This window comes from Chamaea fasciata, unplaced genomic scaffold (genome assembly GCF_029207755.1).
Source record: "Chamaea fasciata isolate MVZ Bird 193981 ecotype frontalis unplaced genomic scaffold, bChaFas1.0.hap1 SCAF_22, whole genome shotgun sequence".
In the NCBI taxonomy this organism is placed as follows: domain Eukaryota; kingdom Metazoa; phylum Chordata; class Aves; order Passeriformes; family Sylviidae; genus Chamaea; species Chamaea fasciata.
Window position 1 is genome coordinate 7637480 of NW_027094107.1, and position 18177 is coordinate 7655656.

The 18177-nt window shown below is 42.3% G+C and overlaps 1 protein-coding gene across 2 annotated transcripts in view; it reads left to right on the top strand.

The window, feature by feature from the left end:
• AMMECR1 (AMMECR nuclear protein 1) overlaps positions 1 to 18177 on the top strand; it is an 81248-nt gene that overhangs the window by 57001 nt on the left and 6070 nt on the right. For both annotated transcript variants that reach the window (XM_066202319.1, XM_066202318.1), the window contains 3 exons: positions 11951 to 12065; positions 17086 to 17176; positions 17741 to 17837. In XM_066202319.1, coding sequence (XP_066058416.1) covers positions 11951 to 12065; positions 17086 to 17176; positions 17741 to 17837 — 303 coding nt within the window. The remainder of the gene's footprint in view (positions 1 to 11950; positions 12066 to 17085; positions 17177 to 17740; positions 17838 to 18177) is intronic.

Here is an 18177-nt window from a genome sequence, read left to right on the forward strand (position 1 = left end):
CTCTGGCTGTTCTCAGCTTAGCAGTAGGTGTTAATTTTTAATACAGAACAAGGGATGATTTCCACAACTTTCTCCTGAGGGCAGTAAAACATCCCACTGCACAGACTGGCCAGTGCTTGTATGTGCTAAATACGAGGCATCCTAAACAAGACTCTGGGAACTGAGGTGCAGCTGTGGGATATTAGAAACCTTGCCCAGCAGAAGTACACTTTGGCTCAAGGAACTGATTTTTACTGAAATCTGATGTTTTAATACCAGTTAGCAGAGATTAGGCAAGGTCACAGGAAAAAGAATTGTCTCATGCTTACAAGCTGTTAAAATCTTTTAAACTCTGCAGCTTTGTGTGGGAGGCACTGTGGGAAAGGAGTCTCAATTAAAGTTTTCAGTCTGTCAGCACCTCCTCCATTTAGGTGTTTTCTGATGCTTCCTTTTAAGACTATAAAGAAGAAATACCACGAACTGGGTGTGGGGAACAGGACTCCAAAAGCCCTTGTTATCCCTGCCCACTCTACCACAAAGGTGTTGAAGCATCTGAAATTGTTTTTTTTTTTACCATTTTCCATAGATCGGAGTAATGAGAGTTACAGTGATCTTGTCAACTGTAGCAGTGTTTTCTGGAATTTTTAAATAATACTGACAGATGACTTCTCTCTTCCTGGTGTCAACAGGAACAAATTTTAGAAACAGGTATGTCCTTTACAAGAGCTTGTGCAGTTTAGATGGTGGAAAAGCTCTTGGAAGAAGAAGAAATAGCCTATCCCCTGCTGGAACATGGGCAGCCAGATAAATGCTGAGGAATGTCTGAAGACATCTGAAGCTAAGCACACTTCTGAGGTCGTCCTGAAGTCTTAGAGGCCCGGTCACTCCACACTATTTCAGCTCATCCCACGTGTGTATTTGTGAGCAAGTGACCCTGGAGTGGGGAGGGGGAAACAGCACGCAGGGAAGTCTTGAAACGCTGCTTGAACTTCGTCATTTACAAATGTCTGGAGTTCATCTCCAGTTCATCTCCAGTTCATTGTAGGGGGCAATATGTACTTACCTGAAATTGAGCGGGTTTTTCTTTTCTAACATGAATTTTAAAAGATAATATTAGGGACACAAGCACTCCAGGTTCGTCCCTTTCCTTTGAATGGCAGATGCACTTTGCAGATTCTGCCATTTTCAGCTCCTTAGAAAAGTGTATGGAGTGCTGTATACACTCTAAACGAGTGTAGATTTGTGATAGCCTTTATTTTAGGAACAAACTGAATGTCCTTTGATTATTTTCCTGGCTCTGTAAATAACTGTGTCGATGCAGTTTACAAAGCATCTACTGCTTTAAAAGTGTGTAAATAAACCATTACTTAGCAATACTTGTTGTATGACCAAAAGATATTTCTAATCTTAAAGATTCCTACTTTTATTTGAGTTTCCAAGACTTTTAATTAAGACTTTTCTAAATATAGTTGTAATTTAAATGTGGAGAACAGCTTTTGACCATGGTGAAGAGCTTTTTTTTTCTGGCCTTCAGCACAAATTTCTGTAGGACTGGTAACACTCAGTTCTTCAAGCAAGGATATTCTCTGTGGGGGAATGGTGACATGTGCCTGCCTCTTAAATATAATACGTAGGCTCCAGAGTGTCAGCTCACATGCTTAAATTTAGGTTTGCTGTTCCTGTGCAATGCTATAATCTTTATTTCTTAGTGCAGATTACTTGCATTAAAGGGTCAGTTGTCAGGCAAGTAGTCTCTCAGGTTGGAGAAGTGCAGTATATAAATAACTCCCCCAAGAACTTGGGGAGCTGGTGCAGATGTTGAGGAGTGCTCTGCTGAGCCTGGGCACAGCTCCTGGGAGCTTCCATCTGTCAGCTCCAGTGAAAGAGCCCTTGGTGGCCATGGCGATTACTAACAGTTGGGGTTTAAGTCTGTGTTTGAAATCAGGTATGGCGGACTTTTACCAGGTGACTTTTTATTTTTATTGAACTTTTCAGTTCGTTAGGATTCCCTTCGTTTTGGTTTTACAGGGGAAAAGAAGAAAAGCTCCTGGGGTTTTTTTGGAACAGCGTGGCTTTCTGGTACTTCAAGTCATTTTATGACTTCTGTAATGCCACAAACTGAAATAGGTGTCAAGCTTCTTGTAACGTGCAATTAATTTGCTGCTTTAGATACCAGCCTAATTGTGAATAACATTCTCAGTGCTTTATTGATGAATAAAAGCCAGATTAGAAATGCATTCACACCGGTCCATTCAAACAGTACTTCTTACTTCAGGAGACTCATCATTTCTTTCATTTAATGTTGCTAAAGTGAATGATGTAGAATAGAAATACATTTAGTGTGTAATCAAAGGTTAAGAAATTATTTTCTTCAAATATTGGCTTATATCCCACTTAACTGAGTCAGTGTAAAGCCAAAATGCGAGTCAATTGTACAAATGTTGAAAAACATGTCTGTATGGAAGAAAAAAAGTTCTGCGTGCATGTGTATATGCATTTAACAGCTTCAGCTCTTACTGAACTAGAGTTGAAAGAGCTGCTTGTGTTATCTCTGGGCCGGTTACTTCCAGGTATTGTTGTTGAAGCCCCACGTGTAATGTGTCCGTTTGGCCATGAAGAAAAAACCCTCATTATATAAGTGAACACAAAGAAGGGAAAGGAGAGATGTAGTTTTAAAGTAATTGAGAGGTCGCTGTAACCTTGGTGCTGCAGCAGGGCATCCCTGCTTTTGACCAGACGTATTTTACGTGCTCTGTCAAGAAATTGATGCCGGTTTTGTTCCTGTTCCAGAAGCTTCTGCACGATTTGCAAGCTGGTTAGCTGGCCCTTTCTCATCTGTGCTGAGGATGCATTCTGCAGTTTGCTCACTTAGCTACAGAGAGGCTTTTTTTCCTTTGACCTAGACTGCTAATCCCTCATTGCAAAGAGCAGCAGCTGTGCTTTGTCTGTGGAGGTCTCTGCACCACATGCAGCCTCGTTCGCCAGAGCCACCCCTCTTTGTGTGCTCAGCTTTTTCACTCGCTGAAAGGGTGACTTTCTGGTTTGTTGCTCAGAAAACCCTCTTCAGTTTTGTGAAAGTCTACAATGCGTGCTCTTATTTTTTATTTTTTTTTTTTTAATAATTCCCCAAAAATGTAAATTTCCAAGAGCTGGTACATATGATTTCACAAGACTGTGTTTGACTAAAGCATTCCTGACATTCAGGAGGTGAAACGTTTCGTGAGTCACTTTTTAGAAAGGTGATGAAATCTATTTCCATTTAAATATTAACCGCCTCAGATAGATGTGTTGAATTGTATCTCTAACGGCACCATTGTGACTGAAGCAATTTTTTGTGTGTCCACACTGTATCCTCATTTAACATTGAATAGTTGGGCTTCGGTCCCTTAGTTAAATGTGCAGCAATGCAAGATGTTCATGGTGGTTAAAAGCTGAATAGACACGTGGACAGAACAGTCCTGTCCTGCTTTAGGCTTCGCTGCAGTGAATGGCAAAACTCTGCTGCCTTCAAAGGCAGAAGAATTTGGCCGGTAGCTTCTCTAGGAAGACGTGATTTAAAACACCGAATTCATAAGCAGACTTTTCCAACGTATGTGATGCTGTTGATGTAAATGCCTTCCTTGAATACTTGAGTTACGGTTTCTGAGGCTACAGGCAGGTGTAGCCTAACCTGGACCTTTTGCCTTTTCTTCATTTCAGAACTTCCTTTTCATTCCACTTCAGCTGCTTTTATTGTCTTCTCAAAACCTGGTTTCGAGAGAAAAACATCTCCCGAGTGACAGCTGGCAAGACTTGGAGCTGAATGTGCTGTTTAGCTGAGCTTGCAAATGTTCTCTTGCTTGGGCATCTTGACCTTAGATGAGAGCGGTTTGTGAGTGCCCCATGCAGGCACTTCTGGAGGCTGAGTAGGTTGCAGGTGGTACAGAATGTGCCATCCGAGGAGACAGAATTGTGACAGGAATCTGGAAGGAATAAAAGGAGGAAATCGTGACCCGCTCTCAGGAGCGAGGGAGAAGTGGCAGAGTTGCTAAAAGGAGAATAAGAAGATGGTTTTCAGACAACTTCTTTGTGTGTGCAAGGTAAAAGGGAAGGAAATGAAGGAAGCGAAGCTTCCAGATCTATAGGGTGTGTTTATGGATGTAAAACATACTCTATTTTTGAACTGGGGATTTGTAGAGGTAACGAACAATCATAGCTTGGTCTTTTTAATGAGATTCATATATGAAAATAAACCCTGCACACGTACAAAACGAACAAAAACTGCTAAACCCTTTTTGTTGCCTTAAATAGGAATTAAATTCTCTTGGTGCAGCACTTCTGATGGCTGCATTCTAGAACAGTTTCACGATAGTGGGGGCAAGTGCCTAGAAACAAAAGTCTCCTGAAGTAAAGAGTGACCATTTCTTTCCCTGAGGTCTTGTTACATGTGATGTGCCACAAGGGAGTCATCTTGTGCCACAAGGGAGTCATCTTGTGCCACAAGGGAGTCATCTTGTGCCTATCTTTTACTGTGTTTATAAAAACACCGAGAATTAGTAAGATGCTCTGAGCTCATTTGCCACCCTCCACACTGCCAGCACTCAGATCTGCGTCTCTGCAGATGTACTCAGAGGATGTGTAAGAGATTGTGCTTAGCTAAAAACCACTTGGTTTGATCAGAATCCAAGTGGAGTTGTGATACTGATGAAACGCATCTTGGGAAATCAGCCAGGATATTATCCTGTGCTCTGTATTCCAGTCTGGAAGGCAGTGTGCACCTTGGCTTACCCGCAGTTTATGTGTTTTACAGAATTTCAAGGCTGCATCCTGTCACCTTTCATTTCTCAGGCTGTATCTGCTAATACTTTCATATTTTAGCATATTTCCTGGTCTTAATCGTGTTCCTGTGAACCACTGACTGCAATGCCTCACATAAGCAAATACCATTGAGCAACCTGGGCTGGTGGAAGGTGACCCTGGCCACATGAATGGAACGATCTTTAGGGTCTCTTCCAGAAACATTCTGTGATTCTGCAATGTTTGTCCTCCTCCACTGATTTACTGCATTACCTACCGTGCCTTTTCCTTTCCTTATATTCAACCTGATTTTATATATATTTAATTTATACATCACTGTGATTTCAAAGTCCTGATCACAAAACAGTTTCAGTGTTTGTGGCAAACTACTGAAACTGAGGAATAAAACTTCAGCTATCATATTTTGGTATAAAAATGCAGTGTTTCTGGTGACAGAAGAAATGTTGAGATAATTACCCTTTTGTTCCAGAATCTCAGCAGCAGACCCTCTTTTGTACAAGCTGCAGGAATTTGAAGATGTAAATGTTTAAATTATCCGTCTGTATTTATGTATAACTTCATTGCTGACACATTTAGAAACATTTTTCTGTATGTGCTTACGATGAGGTCATTTCAAAGTTCATAATAAACAAAAAAGACCTCATTAATCTGTTCTTTTACAAAATCATGGCTTGAATGCAGCTTTCGAAGAGGAGCAATATTTTGTGAATTGCCTGAATGAGAGTTGAACTCAGCTATTTGATGGCCTTAAAGATTTTTATCTTGACTTCAGTATCTGTTTTGGGGTAAAATAGTGGTCTTGGGTCAATATTGAGAGATGTGCTGGAGATGGAAAGAATTCTAGAGATTTCTTTTTATGTTCCTAGTGATTGGAGTGGTTAATGTTGCTCAGGCTGTGTGGTTCGAAGTGTAATTGAGCAGTTCATTTTCGTTCATTATCTAAACTTTGCCATCTGCTGGAAAGCCTTTTAGTGACATTATAATTTAGTCCAGTTGGAGCTCAATTAGAGTTTGCCGAGGAGTCTGTTATTATGTGTTCACCAAACAAAAACCTACACAGCAAACCCTGGTCAGTTTTGTTGCTCAGTTTTTAAACAAGCTGTGACAAACCTGCTGGGTTATGCTGGGAGGTTGTTTTAAGTGCTGTGCATTTCGTTTTTATGTAGCAAACCAAACATTTCCGTGGCAACTGACACCTTTCAGCCTCCTGCATGTAATCAGGAACCTACAATATCACTCTTTTTAATTGAACTTTCTGATGGGAGCAGGTTGTGAGAGCTGTGACTTCTGTGATCATACTTGCCCACTTGAAGTCCATAACAGCCCATACACAGAATTCTCCTGGACTGTAAGAACTTATCCATACAACCCTGTGTTTTTTCCTTGATACTTTATGGCAGAGAGAAAGAGAAATTAATTTCAGGCATCATGTCCATCCAGTGTAACGTCATCATGGCATAATGCTGAATTAGATTTATTTGGAAGAATCCAGTGTGATAAAATATTTCTCTGAGTAATTGTCAGAGCAGCATCTCTGACCGTGCCAGTCCTTCGCGTGTGCCCTGCAGTGGATCTGTACCATGCAGCCAGAATAAGAAGTTCAATAAGGATTGGTCTGGAAATTTTCAGTACTCCTAGAAACATTCTGTAAAGGCTTCTTTTGATTTCAACAGCTGGTGGACTTGGTTGTGGAAAAACAAGGAGCCTTACCAGCAATACCAGTTTGGTTTGATTTTTAATTGTGGGTATGGTTTCCACAATACGTGTGTGCACGTAAAAATACCCTTAATGTAGGTGAAGCCATTAAATGAGGAGAACATACAGACAGCTTATTTTAGGAGCTGCTGCCTGTCTAAAATAGAGACTTAATTGTCTTATGTAGCCAACGTAGGTTGCCTTTTCTGATGAGCTTTTCTAAATGCTTCATTTGTATATGTGCTCTGATTTGTCTGAAAAGGAACGGTGTTCTTTTCAAAGCTAAACTAACTGTCTGAAATAAAGTGGCCAGGTTTTTCCTTCTTCCTCTTAAGTTACATGTCTGATTTCAGAGAGACTGAAAGAAGAGAGACTTTCTGGCATGCTTCACTTTTGTGGAGTAAAAAAAAAAGGGATTCAAGAGCCAAAATCAGATGATAATAATATATAATAATTATAATAAAATGCTAGATCAGTATTTTATTTGCCCCACCTGGAATGCTGTTGCTGTTACCTGCTGCACTGTGCTGATAAAATCAGTTGAGAAGTCCAGAGATGTACTTCTGTGCCACACAAGTGTGTATTTCTTTTTTTATCCTGTGACTACCACTTAGCAGCATAATGTGCAGGAAGTATAAATGTTGTTCTTTCCCTTTCTGTCTCCCAAATGTAAGGGAGGGTTCAGGAAAACCACGTCATTCACAGTTGTTTTGTTTCCTGGAAATTTTTCCAGTCTGACCCCCCCCCAAAAAAAAAGGACAACAATATAAATAAATGCTTTTTGCTTGCATTCAAGTGATTTGATTTTGCACTTAAATCACTCCTTGAAATCTCCGTTTGAATTGGCAAAATTCTGCTGTTCCGAAAGAAAAGTCTGTGGAAGGCTGACCTGTGGGTTGTGTTGGGCTGTGTGATGGCTTTTGCTGACAGCTAGGAGGATTGTATTCATAACCATTTCTGCTTTCTGAAGTAGAGCACACTCTGCCCTGCTTTCCTGGCTTAAAAACTAATTGCATGTCGTGACTTGGAAGCTGTTAGTTTTCTCTGGCCTCTGCCAAGCCAAGCTATGAGAGCTGATTTTCATTAGGAAAATACTGGTGGTCTGCTTAAGTGTTCCTTAATTTCTTCCTCTCAGAGTTACTGAATGAAAAAGTAAAAATCTGAACTAACTTCACTGCTCGGCAACCCAGCAATGGAACAATAAATACTATTTTTTTTTTCCTTCTGAAGCCCTGGCACCAAGTGTCTCTGGCTGTTGTCTTTTCTTGGCTGTTCCCTAAAATCCAGTGAGTTTGCCACTCATTAGTTTCAGGAGGTTTTGAATTAATTGAAGAACAATATTTGGGCCCTTTGGGCTGAGTTCATTGACAAAGGGCCATTTCTTTCTTAAATGCATCTTTAAAGGTAATTCTACTGAGCTTAATTTGCTCAGTGAAAAAATCCCAGAATCTCAGGCTTACACTTGCTGAGCTAATGAAGGGCTGGTAGGATTTCCGTCTTTTCCCTACCACCTGAAAGTGGTGCCAAGGTACTCTTCATCAGAACAGGGTAGTAGTTTGTAAAATAAGGTCTTTAGCCTACCTTTCACGTGTCTGCTGATGATGTTTGAAGAAGTGTTTAGATGCCAGAGAGTCATGGTTTGATTTAACTGTGTTCGATACCAGAAACTGGTTAAAAGAAAATTGACTGCAAAGGAGCAAACTAAAGAAAGTAATGGAAAATTAATTTATTTCATTGGATTAAATTTATCAGTTCTGTTTGATTAATCTCTTGGGAAGCTGCATTTCTACAGGGGAGGGTGAGCAGGCTGAAAGAGAGGCTGTGACAAAGAGCAGAGTTTTAGGAGTCGGGGATCTTGGATTCTATTCTCAATCCTGTCACTTACTCACTGTGTAAGCCTCCCAGAATTGCATGAGTCAGTTCATGTCTCTGCCTCATTCACACTTCCTATAAAAGTGAGTATTACTTACATCATGCCCAGTGTTTGACAGCTTCCCTTGCATCTCCTCCTCCCGTGTCGTGTTTAAGCTTCAAAGTAATTTCCAGCAACGTACTGAGCTGTGTCCAGTTTTATCTAAACTCTGTCCAGGGTAGGTCTGTGGATGTGACTGTCCCCAGTAAAGAGCTTTAGTGGGAAATTTCATTGTTGATGTTTGTTGTTAAATAGCAATGAGTAAAACACTAGGAGTTTAATTCATTTAATGCCACCATTCATCTGCATCAAAATCCTTCTTTACTCTTTTTGATGCTTATGTGCTATCCAGCTTTCTTTAAAGGATCTTTTTAATTCAGTCCACAAGGGTTTTGAGGCTTTTCTAAACAGAGCAATGAAACTCCACTACTACTTCTTATTTCCCCAATCTGTGTCCTGCTGTTTGTCACCCATCTGCCAGACCACAGGTAAGAGCCCGTGGTTCCTAAAGACTGAAGCTGACTTTTTTTTTTTAAGGTGTTTTTATAGCCTGCAGAAATTACGTATGGAGAACACGATGATTTATTTCATTTTGGTTCACCTGCACGTACTGTCATTTCAGGTTGTTCTAAGAGCTCCTCTAGTGGTATTTTATAGAAAACAAGATGTAGTCTTAAGGAACATAAATATATAAGGAATAGAATTTTATTTTTTTGAATCATCACGCTGCTTGTCACAGCAACTCAAAATACTTCAAACAATTCCCTTTTCTTTTTATACTTTCAGTGTCTTTAAAGTGTTTGCAAGCTTTTGTATATCCCACATAGGAGGAGGAGGGATCCTTGGAAAATGAAATTACTGACAAACATTTCCTGTAGCCAAATAAACTCCATTTGAAGAAAAGCTGAGATTTGTATAGTATGGCTCAGCTGAAGAAAAACTCAAAGCTGCATAACGCTTTGTTTTGGCTTTTTTCCTAGCTGGCAATTACTTGATCTGAGTAGGACATCCAGGACTGCATAAATGTTTAACTAGAAAGGCCCTGCCTATGCGTGCATGCATTTTGTACCTAAAAATAGTTTTCCTTGAGCAGGATTCAATTCTGACTCTACTTGCTTCACTCTGAACACGCAGCAGACTCTGTGTGGAAAATCTAATGCCCTTTTATTGGCCAGCTAGAATTCCCCTTGCCTGGCACTGCCTCTTCCCCACTCTTCAGCACTGTGTGCTTCCATTTAGTCAGCAGCAATGTATGTAATCTATTTCTGGGCATGAAGGGATAGAGAACAGATGGCCTAGGAAATGCTTTTACAATTGCTGGGCTTTTTCTTTAAAAGTAGTTTTGAGCTCCACCTAATTTTTCCAACTTCTTTTGCCGATTGCTTCCACTCACCATTCTTTAATTCTAAGTTTAACGTAAAGCTCGTGGAGTTAATATTTTTTTAAAGCTGGTATTTAATGTGCCAGATTTCATTCCTTTTTCTAACAGAAGAAAATTGACAGAATTGACAGAGAAACACAGCATTGAATAAGAGTGTAAAATCAAATGTTAAGGCTGCAGAAGTACAGATTCTCCTGTTCCAGTTGGGAATGTCGATGACCCGCAGTTGCGTGGTGATCTTTTATTGTGAGTTCAGAGCAGCTTTTGAGGAAAGCAGGCAGTGCCTTGTTTTGTGCTTGCTGGGAGTTGGTCACCAGGGGCCGCCTGGCCAGTGCAGTGACATGTCAGGAGAGGTCTGAATTTCCATCCGCAGGTGTTTGTGGAGTGTGTGAATTGTGTGGTAAAGGCTGAACTGCCGCCTGCAGAAACTGATCCTCTTTCTTCCCGGCACAGGAATGGTGAAAGTAAAAGCTCATGCAGGGGTTTTTATCCTTGGTGGCTTCAGTGTTGACATTGCTGACACTCCTGAGAGTGACTCCAGCCTGTCAAGCATTGGGAGCTGAGATTTGGATAACGTGGGAGCTGCCCTTGAGGAGCTGCTGGGCGCCATCCCCTCGTTCCACCGGGGGGATGTGAAAGCTGAATTAGGTTATTGGCATTTTGGGATGTTGTTGGTACACTGCGGCTCTAGGAGTTGTCTCTGATGTTGCTCTGAACACCAGAGAGCAGAGGGTGGGAACTCTGCCTGGTTCCAGCAGCTAGCCTGGAAAATCCCATCAGCATTACCTCCTTTTGATCCACCTTCAGTGGAAGGCATTAGTTAAATATCATAGGCCTTGCGCTTTAAATCTCTTTAGTGTTCCCAGTTCTTCACAGGTCTGTGTAGAAAAGGACTTGGGAGTCTGAATTTCAATGCTGTGTTGTGTTTTGTAATACCTGCAACAAAAAATTCACCTTTCCCCCACCCCAGAAAAAGATAGGTTCTAATATAACTCTTCAGTGTGTGGTATTAACTCTTGATGGGAAACTGTTTCTGGTTACAGGTATGATGGTTTCCTTCAGTTAAACTTTATCTGGTTTTTGGTGTCATGTGTCCTTAGGTGGTCTGCTTTAACGAAGTTCTGTTACTCTTCATACAAAACAGTGAATTCTGGTGCAGAGCCTGATTTTACCAGCCAAGGGGCAGCCACTGGCTCCAGGCCAGCCGAAATGATTAAGAACAATCCGACTGTTAGATGAAACAATGAGACCCGTGAAGAGCTTGCTGGTAGTTCAGGAAGTCTCTTAAATTCTCTTTACCCATCCAAAAGTTCAGTGAGCAGATCTCTGTTTTTGTTGGAGATGAGCATGTTTGTATTCAAAGCTTAAGAGAATAAAAGACTGAGATGCCATCCTCACTTTAACCTTCCCTTTGCCAATTTAACCGGTTCTTAACCAAACTTACGCACGTAGGATTTTACAGATGTCTTCCTCCTGGCCCTGCTTGCTGTGCTGTGCACAGGTAGCTCCCTTGGTGTGGATTCTACCCCTCTAGGTGTGTTTGTCTGTAGAATGGTGTGTCAGCCATGGATTAGCTGTTTGCAAGCTTCCTGTTACTAATCATGACATCTGCTTTGCAGAACCTCCTCAGGTCCTTTACAGGCCTCTCGAGCCCTTGGATGTTCTCACTTTTTTATATTCACCTTTGCTACTAAGCGTGAATATTAGTCTTTTTTTAGAGAATATTCTGTTTGTTTGGATCTTTTTATTTTCACTGAGTAATTAATTTCTACGATTTGATTACTCTGTTAAGCGTTTGATCGCCGCAGGCTGTAGAGCTTCCCCCTCCACTTCGTGTTGAGACGTTTAATCCTTTTTGAATGGGGTTTACAAGTGGAAGAGCTATTGCTTTTGTAACCTTTTCCCAAAAGCTTTCTGCTGCGTAATAATAAGATTGTCACAGTAGCCAAACCAGCTCAGGAAGAAGTGACCCTCACTACATACCTGATTGGCCAGCCAAGAACCAAAACAAATGTCTAAGGGGAAAATCAGGAATGTTGATCAGAGTGTTACGCTGGTGACTGGGTTATCAAACCGGCCATCACTTCACCAGGATTTCTTTTTTCTCCTTTATACTCTTCAGATTAGATCCTTGAAATTTAAAAAAAAAAAAAAAATCCTTTGAAATTGTGTTTTGTCTCCAACAGTGCCCTTAAAGATAGTCGTTTCCCCCCAGTGACGAGGGACGAGCTGCCACGGCTTTTCTGCTCAGTGTCTCTGCTCACTAACTTTGAAGATGTGTGTGACTACATGGATTGGGAGGTAAGACTGTCAGAGATCTTGGATGAAAACGAGCATCGATAGCTGTAGTCACACTGTTGGAGTGATCTGCAGGCGTTGGTGTAGCTGCCGCTGGTTTGCCCTCTGCGCACGTGGCGATGTCGCCACCTCAGAGTCTGAGCTGTGCAGATGGACTGAAGTTGTGGTTTTGCCCACAGAGGCACTCAGAGTGGTCTGCACGGTTCTCCTGGTGTCAAACCATCCCTCAAGGAGGGTGCTGTCTGAGCGAGGGTGTGCTGAGCCCCCGCTGCAGCATCTGCCTGGCACATCAGTCCACGGCTCTGGGGTGGGCTCTTCCAGTATGGAAGTCAACAGACTGATGTCTGCTCCTGGAGACAAACACTGCGCAAAATTGCAGTCCCGGAACAGGCTGCTTCATTTACCTTGTGGACACGTTCATCTCCCCCCAAAGTTTGTGTGCTTTCAGAGGGAGTGTCCTGCACAGACCTCCCAAAGAGCCCTGACACGGTGAGGCCACATAAATCACTGCTCTCCTGCTGCTCACACATGGGGCTGAATCTGCTCTAATTGCCAGCTTCTAGGAAACCTGCATGCCTCCTCCTGGAACGGCAGCAGAAAAGAGATCAGGAAGCAAATGCTGACGTGTTGTATGACAGTGTGTACTGATGGAAGTATTAGTCTGTAATGTTCTTTCCCCCAAGTTATTTGGCATTAGACGCTTGCAAAAAAAAAACAAGGTGCTTGACTTAAGATGAGCTCCACGTCTCAGTCATCATGCTTCATTCCTCATTCCTCTTTGAGCCTGTTTTTGAGTGGACATAAGAAAAATTTTGAAATTGTCATAAAATAGCAGACATTATAATGCCAGAGACACCGCAAAAGCTACGGTATTTCCCTTCAATAATAACTTAGCCTGACTAAATATTTAGAACTTCTTTGGAGAAAAGGAGGCTTTCTGTTGTATTCAGACATAAAAAATGTATATTCACTAGAAGCTGCACTTGTTAGAACCATAAGAACCACAGCATTTAGCTCTTTGCATGCCATAGTCTATAAATACTATAAGGTGCTGTTTCATTGTCTCAATGATAAAATTCTAAGGTGACCCCAGTATTCATGCTTAAGGAGAAGCTGAAAGCACAGCCTGAATTCAAAGATCCACTTTTCCTGGGAAAGGCTTTTTTATCCCTGGTTTTATCTTCGTTCTTTGGGCAACTGCTGATTCATAACTAATACTGGAAAAAAAAAAGGAGGCTTTCACTTCCTATGCCCTTTCTATATTTTGCTGCAGAACTTGTGAGCCTTTAACAACAGTGTAAGTGAGCATAATGCAGGACTCCGGTGTCCCTGAATTCTGATTGATTTTATGGATTCTTACAGTTGTTCTTATTGGAAAGCCCTGACTTACCAGAGAAGAACGCAGGGGTCAAAAATATAAAAGGCCCTGGTGTTGCTTGGTTGTTCTCTCCTATTTCGTTTAAGGTTTTTTTAATGATAAGTTTTTAAAACCCTTCATAAACTCCTGCAATTCTAAGAAATGGTCACAAAGTAGGTTTCCGTGCACAAGGTCCAGAGGAGAGGGGTGACATATAAATATGAGACTGTAAAATTCGTAATTGTAAGTCCTTAAAAGAATGATTCATCACTGTGTGTGCCTGGCAGTGAGATTGCTTATGTCACCCAGGTGTCTGTTAACGGAGATGCAGTTACACAGTATTAATGGCAGAAGGGCATTTCAGGATGTCTGGAGTGTGATGTAAAGAGAGATGCTGCATCTTTCGTCTCCTGTCATGCTGAGATCATCCTGAAAAACATCAGCCTGGTCAGGAGTCCCTGCTTAGTCCCTGTGGCTTAGTCTGAATCTCGGTGCTGGAGGGATGCAGGGCTTTGAAAGGAGCACTGGGAGTGTAAGAACTGCATCTCCAGTTCTGCCTCCCAGAACCAGGAGACACCACTGGGCTCCAGCTGGGGCGGAGTTGCACATTGCACAGCCTTTCCCCCTCGGAGGGATGGACAGCATGAAAAACTCCAAGATACGGGGTTGTTTGGTGATACTACTGCTCTTTAATAAAAGATCAGACAGCAAAGGACTAGTTACAAGTCATAAATAAAGACCACTTACTTTTAAACACGTGGCAGCAGTCATTGCTCCCTACATAAACTAATTCAGACCTGCTGGTTCAGATCCTCTCCTCATTTTTCATTAGAAGATCCTGAGGCATTGCAATTGTACGCAATTATAACAAAGAACTTTTTGGCTAGACTTGAGCAGTAGCTCTTCCTTAAAATACCTTGAAAGAGGTCTTTGCCCTGTAGCGAAGTAAAATCTGCAGAACTGTACGTGCTGTCTTGACACAAAAGGCCTTTAGCCTGTGTGCCCTGGTTTAAATATTAGCTGAACTACTTGTGGCCGATAATGTTGAGTGGAAGGCAGCTTTTCATTGTTGACAGAGGCTGTGGAAGTTCTTTCCTGCCCTGCAAGTGCAGTGACACCAGCGGCTCTCAGTCTCTGTTCTGTAGAACTGAGAAGTCTGAAGTTTTGTTCAGGTCATTTCAGAAGTGAAGTAGCTTAATGCAATCCTTAGGTGTGATGAAAGGTCTATTAATTTAATTAATACTGTCATGGAACCTAGTTTTAGGTAGCCTCTGGCCACTTACACAACTGATCAGAAAGTTGATATCTACGAGTACTGCTTATATAAAACGCAGTGTTTCATGCTCTAAAACCCCATAGAAATCTCTCTGTTGGCAGAGATGGTTTTTCGCCCAAGTTTTTCTCCTGCTCTTGCTTTCCTCTCCCAATAGCAACAATTTAAATAGGTTCCTGTCCACGTGGGAGGCTGAGGCAGCAATTGTGTGGTCCCTTTTCAGCTCCAGAGGATACCTGTAGGCAGTCATTTCCCCAATAAATGGTCATGGGCCAGACGGAGCTCAGCTCCTTCTGCACAAGATTGGTTTGTTTTTCTAAACTTCGCGGGCAGGTGATGTTGTTCTGCAGAGCGCTGCCTGTGGCGTGGCCGTGTTTGAGGCTGTGCGGGAAGGTCTGTACCAGTCCTGGTAGCAGGGCACTTCATGCCGTACCTCCCATCTTGCCCTGGGCTGTTCTGGGGAATCTCACAGAGGTTTGCATCAGTTGAGCACCAGTCTCTTGAGGAAGTCAAAATAAATTCCACCCTGTGCCCATGCCAGTCTTAGTGGGGATCATTTTTATTTTGCTGGTGTGTGGCTTCCATTTATTTTAACTCGAGCACAATGAGAGGCTGTTGGTCCTGCTCAGCTCTGCGGTTGGAATTGATGCTCCACAGGATGCTGTGAAATTTTCCTCTGCTGTACATCCCTTTTTTTTTTTTCTACAGACATGGGCCTGAAAGTCCATTCAAATGGTTAATGGGCAACACCCAGAGCCGTGATGCAACTTGAACGTTGCATCATACTTAACCCATCACTAGTGCTCCTGGTTGGTTGCTCATGAATATTACATGGTCGCTGTTATGCCAAACACCTGCGTAGCATCTAGAATCTCATATTCTGCAGGATTTGAAGGGGTGCAAACCCTGGGAATACTTCATCTTAGTACAGAATATACACACTTACAAAACCACCGGCTGCAGAAACTCACTGGTTTGGGCATGAATTCTGTAGGCTTTTTTCAGCTTCTAACATTATTTCATTTTACTTTCAGGCCTTTGAGCTCATATCTCCTGAGTATTTGATCTCTCTAGTGATTATATATGTCCATGTAATGAAAGTTGGGGTTTAGGAGTGTTTGGTGATGAAATAACGTGTTAAAAGTTGCAATGAATTAAATTTCTTAGTCACAAAGTTACGTTTTTCCTGTTCATGAGCAATGTTAGATTCATATGGAGAAATGGTTGTGGCCGTGGCCAGCCACAAGAGACTCTTCCTCCCATTTCCCCTGCTTATGTCATAAATAATAACAATGAAAAGTTTAAAAATTAAAGCCTTAATATAAGCAAATACGTTAATTGAAGAAATGACAGAGCTTTGTAAATATCCCTTATTTGGTTTGTGACTGCCCTGCAGTCATGGTAGAGTAAGTAAATTGTCACTGGAGAAACCGTCGCAGCATTTTCGGATTAAATTTGTGTCCACAAGGATGTGCCACACCAAACGACGCGATGCCCTCTTAAAACATTGACTCTTCATTTCCACATGCAGCCTTGGGACCTTTGCATTCAAGTGGGAATAACATCTTGGTTACGTGGGCATAAAAATGTCCATCTAATAATGCTTTGTGTTTGTGCACAGAACTCAAAAGCAACTGAAAACCTTCTGGCAATGGAATATCTTTTATGGCCTGATCCCAGTGCAGGTACTCTCCACAGAATTACTGTAACCTGGAAACAGAGGGGCTTAAACAACGCCCTGGAAAGGTGTCCAGCCTCTTGGTTCCAATGTTTTTGTCATTTTGATTTTTATCTGCATCCAGCTCCCTGCTATTAATAATCTCGGTGTCTGTGCTGTCGTTTTGTCACCTTGCAGTTCTTAGCAGCACAGAAATAGGAGTTTGAGGCTGGGTGCTTTGTAATCTTCCCATTTCCTTCTCATACCTGAGCGGAAATTTTGGAGGCTCCAGGCTCGAGTCCGTAGAGTGACAAATCTTTGATTGTTTGGTTGCTGCTTTGAACAAAATTAATGCTCTTAATTGCAGCCTCATTAGATTTGGCAGCTGTTTTGCCTGCAGATTAGAGCTGGTGACCAGGTGATTTTATCAGCAACAACAATGGTGACAGTGTCAGAGGAGACAGAACAACTTTAGCTCCTCAGCTGGATTTCCTCCAGCCCAGGAATGAAGCCACATGTGGGGAGCAGAGGAGCATCCAGTGTGCCTGTGCTGCAGCTGAGCTTACCTGGCTGTAAGTGACCACCTCCAAAAGATGCCACCCACTGCAGTGCCACTCCTGGAACTGGGTGAAACTCTGTCAAACCACCGAAAGGCTCACACGTGGGGTTTTGCCATAAAGCTGTTGTGTGTTGTTTTCCCCGGCTGTGCGCTCACCAGGCTGCCGCTCTCTTGCAGGTGGGCGTCCACGGCATCAGGATAGAATTCATCAACGAGAAGGGATCCAAGCGCACGGCCACCTACCTGCCCGAGGTTGCCAAGGAGCAAGGTCAGTGTTGCGCTTCATTTTCCTGTGATCTGCTGGGGAATTTAAACGCGTGTAGAATCTAAAATGCAAATGTTTGACCTGGCACTGGTGGCAGATGATGGAGCAGTATGGAATTGTAAGAAGAGTCTTGTGTGAAATGCCGATTTCGTGCCTGTGTCAGTCTCCTAGAGGGATTCAGTGAAGTGCTTTTTAAGCCGGTCATAAATGCAGCCTAGCTATAGGAAAATCAAATGTGGTTTAATTTTTTTTTTTCAGATTCTGATTTTTTTCAGTTCTGAAGAGCCTCCAATTTTTGTGTGGCTGCTGGGCTGGGCTATAAGGGAGATGCAGAAGCTCTGTTAAGGGCAATTGCCTTAACCCTGATTTATTCCTGAATTCCTGGTGATCAAGTTGTTTTTCAGCTAGGTACTTTCAATTCCTGTTACAAACACAGACTTCCCAGGGTTTTTGGTTGTTTGTTTTTTTTTTTTTTTAATGCAGCACCACACACTGTTCTGTGCTTTTGCAACATCTGTTCCTGTTGCTTCGTTTCTCACTAATTTGTGCTCCTGTAAAATTCAACAGGATGGGACCACATTCAAACCATAGATTCCTTGTTGAGGAAAGGAGGCTACAAAGCTCCCATTACTAATGAATTCAGGAAAACAATAAAGCTAACCAGGTATGCACTGGGATCCGGCACATTGCCCTTGTAATGCTGGGAGGTGCTCCTTCCTGGTAAGTGCTCCTGCAGGTGGGAATGGCGAACTCTTCATTCGTGATCCCTTCGTTTGTACAAGAGCAGGTTTAGGAGGAGCCTTGCACAGGGACGGGTGGCACTAAGGAGGAGGAGGAGGTGGCTGTTCAACACCAGGGCCCAGTATTTGGGTATTTGCATGTTTGGGTTGGGAGCTCAGCACCTTCACAGCAGTGTTGGAGCTCTGGGTTCTCGCTGAGGGGTTTTTGGCTGTGGTTAACAGGGATTACTTGCTCTCGTTAGATTTCTTTGGGCAGACGGTGAG